This window comes from Clupea harengus, chromosome 15, assembly GCF_900700415.2.
Source record: "Clupea harengus chromosome 15, Ch_v2.0.2, whole genome shotgun sequence".
Classification (NCBI taxonomy): Eukaryota; Metazoa; Chordata; class Actinopteri; order Clupeiformes; family Clupeidae; genus Clupea; species Clupea harengus.
This window is the reverse complement of record NC_045166.1, coordinates 19,508,499-19,519,936: the sequence shown is the minus strand read 5'-3', so window position 1 is coordinate 19,519,936 and position 11,438 is coordinate 19,508,499. Positions and strand designations below refer to the sequence as shown.

Here is an 11,438-nt window from a genome sequence, read left to right as displayed (position 1 = left end):
CGGAATGGCACTGAACTGAGTCATGTTTGGGCAGCACAATGCTACCATCTAGTGGCGGCAAGGCGCTTTGATTTATTTGTATGGCATTAGGATGTCATGCTCCTCTCACACCAGGCAGTAGCACAACACACAATAACATTTGCAAAAAAGACCTTTCGATCATTTAGTAGAGTTTATTTGATTATTTACAGTCTGATTGCAAAATAAAACAATTGTATCTGGAGCTTAGATAAGATGCTGTTGTGGTGAGCAATACTCAATCCAAAGACACAAAGACCATTACATAGGACATGTTTCAATGCATTTAAAAAAGCTACAATAACAATAATTGAGAAATACGTTGATTGTCAGAATTGGGCATTTGTGCATCAATGTGCATTTCAGTTCTTGCCCTCTGCAAATCTAAAACAACTTCATTCAAAAGATTCATAAAAACTTTCACAGAGATTAAAGTGTCAGATCATTTTCTTTCTAGGACATAGTAGAAAGAAGTAGTACATAGTATATCAGTGGCTATTCAAATGTACAGCTTTTAGTAATAAACTAGTTGAATTCAAATTCAGATGACATGAAAATAAACAAAATATTGTCAAACATTCTTGTTTGGATAGGTAAAAAGACAAATACCTTCACCTGACCACAACATGGCCTGTGAATAATATGTTATATTCAATGAACATAGTTATTCATTTTAAAATCAACTGTAATACACAGAAATAATATCAAATATGCATATTTCTTTTCTCTTGCCAGTTCTGTAGAGAAATATACGCGCACCTAAGGCAAATCACATTTGATCCTCATTTACCTTTAATAGTGACATTGTATGCCATAGGGCCTCTCATTGTGAAGCCCAAGTAGAAAGTGACATTTTCATTGCTATAAGGCACAGAGGCTACGTTCTGGGCAGGGACAATGAATTCCAGCTTTTGTGGGCCTTCTAGATAGACCCTTCCATTTTCTGTCCTGCCAGAAACACATTTCAACAGTTTGGCAGGCTCTGGCATCTTCCACACATCTCCATGGTACCATCTCATCCTCTTCTCTGAAACTGGCAGAGATTTTGTGGTTGTTTCCACTTTGCTCTTGTGAATGATCTTTCCCAAGCCATTTCCATTGCCCAAGAAAAAATGAGTGTAAATTCTTCTTTTTCTTGGGGGAATGTCCTTCATTTTGTCATGATAGCAGGTTGTGAGGAATTTGACCACAGACAGAACGTGTTCATATTTTTTCTCCTTGTCTTCTTCGCTGTCATGCTCTTCAGGCCAGAACAGGAGTGTGAGTAAGAAGAGAGCGTTCGACTTACATTTCCGTTTGTCTTTAGGAAATTTCTGGCTAAGATCTTGAAGCTCTTTCAGAGGGGCCAATGCTTTAGACTGAGTTGACAGACAGCTAAGAGCAATGTGAGAGGATATGTAGCTGACCAAATCCATTTGATCCAGCTTCCCCTTCAGTAGTTTGTATAAACATACGAGGTCCTCCAGTACTTTGACCTTGTCCTTTCCTTCGGAATCAGTCAAAATGGAGAAGATGTTTGTCATGTTTCCCCCACCAAGTTGGTAGATTTTCATGCGTGTCATAGCGGGGCTTGGAATGTTTAAACTTGCCTCGGGATGAGCCTCATCCAATGACACACTGAAATATTTCCCGTACTCAACTGTCTTAATCACCAGCCACTTCTTAGGGTGCTTTATGTGATCCTCAGCCTCCTCATCATCTGTACTTGGGTCTGTCTGAAAATAGCTCAAGTCCTCTGATATCCACTCCAGAGCTTTCTGAATAATGTTATGGAGGCCTTTAAGTTTGCTGTGAAATTGCTCCCATGGCTGTTTCACATTGTCTGGAATGTGGTCAGTGAGCAGATATTTCACACATTCTTTTTTGTTAGAGAACACAGAGGAATTGGAAAATAGCTGCAATAGGCGACATCCAACTTCGACTGCAGCAAAAATTCCTGAATTGCTCATTGAGTCGGCGTCCTCAATAGCTGCTCTCTGACAGTCCTGAAAGCAATCCATGGATTTTACAGCAGTTCTGACAGCATCTGCTATCCTTTCTGCAGTTTTATTCTCTTTCTTCAGTCCTGCCACCTTTGCGTAGAACCACTTCCTGTACACTTGGCCTTTGGTGTGAAGAACAAATGGGTTGTTGGGTAACTTTTTGGCAGCTATCTCAGCCCAGTGTTCTGCTTCTTCAAATTTTTCTCTACTGTAATTCAGACGAGCCAGATGTTGAGCAAATAGAGGGTCTTTGTCAAAACGCTTGTAAGCCTCTTTGAGGAGGTCGATTGCCTGCTCTGGACTTTCGGTATCTCTCACATGTTCAATGAGAGGGGAGAAGAAACTGTCTGACTCGTCTCCTTTGCTGATCCTATCACGCCTCATAAACAGGGCTCGCAGAAACTTCCCATAGTCTTCCCTCCCAAACCTGTGCTCAAACAAGACATTGTCACCGAGAATCTCCAGAGCCAATCCGCTTTCCCGTTTTTGATTATGTAAGAGTTGCTGCAGTATTTCTTTTGCAACTAGGGGGTGAATGATTCTGATGGATTTAATGTGTGTCCTTTCATCTCTCAGGTGTATAAAAACCAGTCTGGCTTGCTCAGTCAGTGCTTCCTCAAAGGCATGCTGACGAAATTCTTCCTTGACTTCACCCTGGAGTAACTGGAACTGGAGTTGTATAGAAAGAGTAAGTCGAGCTTCACAGTGGGACTGGGAGAGGAAGGAGTTCGGCACGTAAGTGTTCAGTAGGGCCACGTAACGAATGAGGCGAGTGACAACATGGTCGTGGTCAATGCCCTGTAGCAAATGTTTCACAAACTGTTCCACATAGTCAGAAATCTTCTGATGGTCAAATCCTTCGCTCATCAGGACAAATGTCAAGATGAACTCTGGCTTGTACTGTTTCTCAAGCATCTTCCTTTTGCCAGCAAACTGCCTCTTCTCCTCATCTGATAGTTTGTGGGTCACCAGCACATTGTGAAGTGGTGACTCCTTGCACATTTTCTCTGGATTGTAGGATCGTCTACAGCTCAGGACAACGAAGCACAGCGTTCCTTGCACAATTTTCTGTCTGTTAACAGCAACCTCCAACTCATTCTTTAGGTCAAACAAAAAATCGCCATAGCAGTCTTCTACAAGCAAAAGGACGGGCAAACATTTTTGGATGTCTTTTTCCTCATATGTTCGAAGGAGATATGCATGTTCAGACACAATGACAGCAGAGTAGGATGGTTTCACAACTGCACATCTGAGCTTTTTCCGGTTGTTCCACAGGATTTGTCGGGCAACTGTGCTGCCACCACTGCCTGGGTGATGAAATATGTTGAGGCTGTGGGTGGGTAACTGGTCTGCACTAGGTTTAAGACAGTCACTGAGGAGATTTGAGATTTCGTCATAAGCGTCCCTTTGAATGACCTCCCCAACATGCCTCTTCTCTGCTAGCCAGAAATTCATCCAACTCACTTTTCCTCCATGGTAGAAGTGCTGCTCAATGTTTTCTTTCTCAGCTTCAATGAATTTGTCTCTGGTTTCATCACAGTGGTCCATGTATACAATCTCGAGTGAATACATCCTCTCTTCCTCACGAGTCTCGAGAAGACACTCCCCTTTCACATAAGTAGGTAGATGTTTTGTGGTTCGAGAAGCCACAGATTGGATGCGCTGAAGAGTTGCATTGACATGGCTCATTTTCATCCCGACAACACTTGAGCGGTTCACTGTGCTTTCGTCACAGAAACTTCCCCCAGCGAAACTCTGCCACTTTTCAAAGTTGTCCTCAGATTCTGATAGGCACATAATGTCTTCATGACCCTCCATATCAGAGAAGAATTCACTGTAGGTATGCAGGAGAGGTCCTTCCACAGGAGAAGTAAGAAGGAAGATCAATGTGAAGGTACCTTTGGGCAGGATCTGTTTGCAGATCAGTGACACACATTCTTTTAAATGAGTCTTCTTAGTTTTGAACCATGTCTTGTCGTCACTTGGCTCCTTCCCTCTGAAATCATTGCGACCATTGCAAAAGATCCAGCTGGTTTGTTCAAACAAATGCAGGCGGCTTTGAAATTCCCCTATGGTCATCCCACTTGGTATCATGTAGTCGTGCATGAAGTGCAAGTTAGCAGCATGGTGCCTCAGGTACTCCTGACAGAATCCAGACACATTAGAGTCAGGATCAAAATCAAAGACACAGAAGATCTTCATATTCAGTAAGAAGTCAATGTTGCTGAGGTCTTCACTGTGAAATCGGTTTGTGACCAGGATGAACCATTTTCCCTTCTCAATATATTTCTTCCCACCTGTAATGAGCATTGTGAGCTTCCTCCCCATGTCTTGGTAGGTGTCTGGCATGATGGCATATTGACGGTTCTCTGCAGCTTCTCTTTGAGCATCCCGTGCAGTGACTCGCTGATAAAACTCATTTTGGTCATCCACTGGCTTGGTTGAAGCGCCCACCCGACAATAGATAACTTCCTTCTCCTTCTCCACTTTGTTGGACTTCGCATTAAAATTTGGTAGACGGACAGAGTAAACCCTGTTCTTCACAACGCTTATTAAGGGTACAATGTCAACTTCCACAACGTACCTCTTCTCTTCTGTGAGTAGGTCAGTGACCTCTATGAACTTTGGTGGACGTATGCATAGCCTCACATGTTCAGCATCTGAACTAGAGTGGCATTTCTCTATGTAATCTAAAGCATCAACATACATATCTTTTTCTGGCACTGGTATGCCAATAATTTCACCATGGATGTAGCCTGTGTCTTCTCTACTATCCATAACTCCAAAATGTATTGTGCCATTGGATCTGATGTTCATGCAACCTGTGCCAAATTTGAGGACTTCTTTGGCAAACTTTGCCTGCAGTCTGCTGCGGTCTAATTTGGCAGCAGTGGCAAATGACTTGTACTCGTGACAAGGAGAGATAAGATCAGAAACACCTGTTTCAGGATGAAGAACATTGGAACTGATATATGTGAAGTTAATGCCCTCTTTCCCAAATGGCCTGGGTTTGCAGTCCCTCTTCATGTATGGCATGACCACGGATGGGCCTTTTGTCTCCTCTTCAGGAATTTGTTTGTCTTCTGCAACTTCCTGACTGCCTGAGGTCTCATTAGCAACAAAGGGACGTTGCTGAATTGGTTTTTCTACATCTTTCTGACTTTCTGGCTCCTTTTCAATTTGTGGCTCTCCTGCATCCTCCGGACCCCCTGATCTCTCTTTGGTTGTGGGTTGTTGTTGTTTTCCTTGAACCTTTTGTTTTGTCTTAACTGATTCAATGAGTTGATTCCTTTTATTAATGATCAGAAGGGCTGGCCCGAGTTTCATTCCTACTTTGCTTTTGAGATCGTCCTCCGTTATTTCCAGAAGGACTTGTCCATCCACTTCCTCCTCGTAGAGCTTGCTAACGTACGTCTCTTTTATTCCTATGCTCCGTAGCCAGGAGCTCACCTGACCCTCCGTCCATTTTTCAATGGGCAACTTTTCTATATCCTCTAAAAAAAAAACAGAAAAAGAAAATTATGATCAGAATAAGAACACACATTGTGAGCGTAGTGGTGCGTTTGAGGCAACCATTCTTCACCAAACAAAACTAAAACTAAAATGTCTAAAAAGATCTAATACTTGCCCATCCTGTAGACCACACTGATCCGTGCTGACGTTACAAGGAGGCAGATATTCTGAAGTGCTGATTCAGCTCAAAGTCTTTTCCAAGGACCTTTTCCAGCGCCTAGGTGATGGTGTTGGCACAGGAATGTATGTTATTAATGTGCCCATCTAACATTTGCATGAGCCGTATAACTGTGCACTAACTTCTGCTATGTGAATGCCATATCATCTGTTTTTCCTTTGATAATGTGAAACGTGAATACCGTATTATCTTTCCTTAATGCAAATCGTAGCAGTGTGGAAGCCCCAGAGAATTTTGTTTCCCTTTCTCATTGATTTTATCAATGTATTGCTGTTTCTAAAACTATTGCATTTAATTATACATTATACATTGTGTGTGTGTGTATGTGTGTGTGTGTGTATGTGTGTGTGTGTGTGTGTGTGTGTGTGTGTGTGCGTGTGTGCGTGTGTGATATAACTCACACTTACCTGGGCATGATGGATGAGAGACAGGTTAACCTGAAAAGAAAAATTACTTTATTGAAGCTAAGAGTAGCAAAATAACAGTTCACGAAGTAAAATAAGACATGTTTGTAACACCTGTGTGAATATTTGCAGGGAAAAAACGTGATTTTTCTAGACCTAATATCTATGCTAGATATCAAGAAGTGTAATTAACCAATGAATCTTAAGGGTGATGCTAAACCCATATTTACCAACTTCATGACAATTATTCTACCTCTGCAGGAATAGCATTTATTTCCGTCTTTACAAACTATACTTGGAGGTTATTTATTGGCCTAACATATATCCTAACCGAATAATGTATTGTCTTCTAGATCCTACTGTAATGAATGGGGTGATGTTCATGTGAGTCAGACAGACGACAGGCCCTACATGCCATGCGCTGTCTTAAGGCCATATTGTTTCTACCTCAACCTGCGAGAATGGTGCCTTTAGCTGCCTTTTTGTTTTTTTTAACAGGGTTCATACACATTTTGACCAATGGATTTCCATGACTTTTCCATGACTTTAAACCAAATTTCCATGACTATATGGCAACGACAGTACGAGCATTCTGATTGGCTAATGGGTAGTCATGCCAGCCTCCTCACAGGTCTGCCGGTCTGATACGTATTATTATTGCCCTCCTCTGACGTCATCTTAAAAATGTGCAATATTGATAGACATCAAGAAAAAAAAAAAATGTGCCAAAGAGAAAAAAACATTAAAAGCCACAAGGAAATTCAGAAGCAGCGAAAATGTGTTATTGAAAGTGATGATGAAGACTAGACTACTATAGTTTGAATCACTTGTGTTGTTACTTTACTGTAAATAGGGGTTATGCGCAACATTCTTCCTCTAGACTCTTCTTCTTAAAAAGCCATTTTAGCTGAACCGTTTTCTATTTATCATTGTAACTTGAAGCTAGCAAGTAATTGGTTGCTAGGCAACGCCTGAAACAAACTGCGTCGTGAGAAGACTTGAGAGCTGAACTAAACGACATGTTTTCTATTTACAATTACCATTTCTTTTCATTTACAAAATGAAAGGAGCTAAAAATGCCATATAATAAACAACTTACTAACCTCGACCGTTCAGACTGAGCTATCGCTCGGTCGATACGTTACAGCCTCAGTCTGATATTTCCCTGCATGACCTCACTCTCGGTTAGTAAGTAGTTAGTATTTAAACTAACAATGAGAATTCCAACGCATACAGTATACAAAAATATGCAGTTTAAGCTCTGTGTCATAAACTTAGTGCTTTTTGTTAGCATTTGAATATGCTTCCATAGGCCATTGAATGCTGGGCGTGTACAAACATCCCACAAAATTAATTTTGAGAAAATAAGGCAGAACACCATCACACACTTTTGATATGTTTAATTGTCGAGTAGTAGCCTAGTATGCACCCAGATGTCCCTACAGGTCTGGGCTAAGTTCTAAATGTTTTCAATTCTTAACAATGCTCCTGCCATTAGTTTAGGTTACATTATGTTAAGTTGAACCTTAAACATTTCAAGGTTCTCTTTGTGTTTTTATCATAGAGGTGTGGTTATACTTTTAATCTGGACGGCCTCATAACATAATGTTAGTCTTAATCGAGAATGAAGACTATTTCATGATACATGATGTATCATAGCTTTTTGTCGTGCTGTAGGTCAGGGTTTTCCAACCCATGTGGGCCGAGGAGCACCTTCCAGTGAGCCGTGAAAATGTTTCAGGTTTTTTTTTTTCCCATGAATTTTCCACGAATAACTGATTTTTAGTTGGGAACAATATTAATTAGGGCTCTCAAAGTTAACGCGTCAATCTATGAGATTAGTGTGGCCGAGATTAACGCGATACAATATTTTAACGCAGTTAACGCAACTTTGTTTACTCCCGGTGTGCGTTGACCAATGACACGATACCGCCGTGTGCCTGAAGTCAAATCAGTTAGATAGGAGAGACCGAGACGGTAGTGGAAGATGGAGAGAGCTGAGGGATTGTTGGGCGGAAAGTTTCTGTTTAAGAGGCAAAATGACGGAACAATCGACAAAATTAAAGTTGTATGTAGCATTTGTCAAGCTGAATTTAGCTATCACAGAAGCAGCTCGTCTTTAAGTTATCACCTTAATGCAAAGCACCCGACAGAAAGCAGTCCCAGGTTAGATGGTCGCCAACCCACACTCCAAGACTTCTCTAGGAAAATAACTAGACCAGTCCGTGAAAAGGTTACCAACACTGTAGCAGTTTGGGTTGCCGGTGACTGTCGGCCCATCAACATAGTTGAAGACGGTGGGCTGACTGAGGTGTTCCAAATTGCTTCAGGGGACAATTGACCTATGGCTAAGCCCCGCCCCCCTTAGTTACTGTTGCTAACTCGGACAAGTTATCAGAGCTGACTAGAGTTTACAATGGCAGCTATCAGTGTCAAAACGATATCCCAAGAGGCTCTAGACAACTTTTGGAGACAAAAGAACCTGATTTCGTCTAGAAGCTTTCAAAGGGGACTTCATTATGCAATGGAGGGATATGTATAAAATGTAAAGCTAGGTATGGTATAACAAGCTTACATTTGAGGCGAAAGTGTACAGATCACTATGCAAAGGGTAGAAGCCTCATCTCACGGTCATCACGATTGCAGATAAATACATCCAATACCAGCATTGTTCATGCACCGCAGGGAAAGATTCAATTAATTTACCTTCAGTTAATTGTATTTAACTAATCTGGAGAGGCACTGAGATGTAGACCTACGTTTATTATAACTAGCATTAACCTGCCCCTGACGGGACAGTGTCCTAACTGTCTAGCTAGCTATCGTAACCGGCATGCGTGTGTTATCGGCAAATGTTCACGTTGTCATGTTAATTCATTATTAAACTTTTGTATACTTGTGCATATCGATTGTTTAATAGAATGGCTGATTTTTAACAAACTGTCCGATAACTGACATAGTTACGCTAGCGCAGCTAGTTTTAGCCAGAGATAACTTGCCTAAGCCTAGTATAACATCAGTGGCGAAAGTAAGCCGGTACTGTCAATGACAATAATGTGAATAATGAGTATGCCTATGATCATGTAAGCTTAGTTGATTGCTTTAGCAGAGGGAAATTCCAACCTAACAAGAGTATGGCAGATAGCTAATGAACGTAGTTGACTGTGTGGTCTGCCACACAACTTAATCCACCGGAGACATTTGGCCCTGCCTTGTTTTAGTTTGGGAAATGGGATAAAATATACCCCATTGCCTATCCTCTCATGATACCTCGTATAAGTGTTGTATCTACCCCATGCACATCGCTTGACCATTTTTGTTCAACTTACATTACAACAAACCCCATAAAACAAGTGAAGAACCACGGTTTCTAATGCTACTCTATGGAGTTGTAAACTCAAGATGTCCGAGTGCAGTTGTTACTAAACTACCATTGGCTCGTCTGCGTTCGAGGGGCGGGGCTTAGCCATAGGTCAATTCTTACGATTTACCGTCAAGGTGCACCATTGTGTCTCGCATACATTCCTTGTATGACGGCTAGAGAGCACGAAAAATGACAGCCCTAATATTAATACAATTTATGATTGAAATTGGATGTTTTAAACACAATATAAAATATATAAATAGGCATAACAGACAGATCATGAAAATAATATCATATCCTATCAAACTTTACAGCGTCATCAAGTTGAGGCGCTCAGTTAAGTTTTAGTCTGTGGCGATATTAGCGGTTTCTTAAGCGGAAGAATGACAGCACTGGTCATACTACTGAAAACTACTACAATTCAGCGTAAATACAACCCGATTAAATTAGATTTGGTTTTCTGAATGGAGGTTGAGCCCAGGGCGCAAGTGCGTTTTGAGTGTGTGTTGAGTGCGTTTTAAAGCTGTCTAATGAGGCGCTCAAACCTTGAAATCTGAATCGACATTTGGAGACGCAACATCCAGCACTCACGTACAGAACCAGGTCCTGGAAAGGATAAAAGGCAGCCCGTTCCTTTTAAAACAAGACGGGTCGACGGACGTCAGTAAAGCTGCATTAGTGCCGTTTTTGTGCGTTATCATTAGAGTGGTATTATACAAGAGGACATGCTTTTCTGTGGAGAACTACCAACTCGAACTACTGCCCAGGAATGCTCGGTGCTATTTATGTTGATAAAGATAATCATTATTTCAATTATTTGAATCATTATATTGACCTATTTGAACCTACTATTTGCATGTCTGAAGCATCACCTATTTTAATTAGGCCTAGCTGAGTGGTCTTGTTTGCATGTTTCATCACTTGTTTTGAGTGCATGCTATCTTTTGGGTCTATTCTGGTTTTATTTCCTTGCTTGTTTGCTGTGCACAAATAGGCCTAGGCCTACTGCAACTAAGTTCTCTGTGTGGTTTAATGTTGTTTTCTGGTGCACAATACAATACAAAGAGTTATATTTTCTTTTATTCATTTCTAGGCTTCCACCTGTAGCAGGTGCTGATGTTGCTTTTTGTGACACATAACAATCGCTTATTAATTAGAATGAATGGATTATAGATTCAATTAGCCTAATGGAATATAGATTAGCTAAAATAAGCAGGGTGTCTGTTGGGCCCCGACCTGTTACAAATACGAAAAGTTGGGCCTCGGAGTCGAAAAGGTTGGGAACCCCTGCTGTAGGTGACCATTTTGTTGCATAGTTAGTTCATAATGTCCAGAATGTAGGCTAGCAAACATGAAAACACGCCACACATACATTGTTATGACATGTGCAGTGATGTAGCATCGCATAGTCTCATTTCGAGGAAGTAGAACTTAGAAAAACTTATTAGAACTGTCAACGACAATGTTCCTGCAAAAGTACAGAATACACCTACGGACTATTCAAAACATACTACACACTGAAATAACGCAAAAGTCTACTCACCCGAGATGTCACCACCACACTTCTGGTCGTTGAATTCCCCACACCCAGTCAGAATCGAAACTTAAGCTTTTTTTTTCTAAAAATCGAATTTTAGTTTCAGTTGCAGCGACACATGACTTGTTGCTCGGGAGTCTTAAAGACACAGGACGCAAAGATAAAATGAGGTACCGCATTGCAGGGCGTAATATCACCCCCGTTTGAAGTGAGGGAATTAACTAGAATTAAAGGAGATCTCCAGTACGGTTGTCACCACTTACAGGCTCATAATGTTATTATAAGTGTTTGACAACATGCAAAGGATCCCTACAGAGCAGTGGCGTGTAGTGACATTTACTTATAGGCAAAGCTGAGTTGATGCCGACCAGCAAACTTAATTCAAACAGTAATATTAGATCGTAAATTGTACTATTGCGTGTCAGTGGTATACCATTCAAGT

General features: G+C 41.1%; 1 protein-coding gene across 1 annotated transcript; it reads right to left on the bottom strand.

Moving 5' to 3' along the window:
- Window positions 1-800: 800 nt before the first annotated feature.
- LOC116223686 (sterile alpha motif domain-containing protein 9-like) lies at window positions 801-11,081 on the bottom strand. The gene is made up of 4 exons (XM_031581227.2): window positions 11,003-11,081; window positions 6,099-6,128; window positions 5,629-5,730; window positions 801-5,494 (listed from the first exon to the last, which is right to left on the bottom strand). Exons 3-4 carry the CDS (start codon window positions 5,630-5,632, stop codon window positions 801-803), a joined length of 4,698 nt encoding a protein of 1,565 aa, XP_031437087.1. The 5' UTR covers window positions 5,633-5,730; window positions 6,099-6,128; window positions 11,003-11,081.
- Window positions 11,082-11,438: the final 357 nt, after the last annotated feature.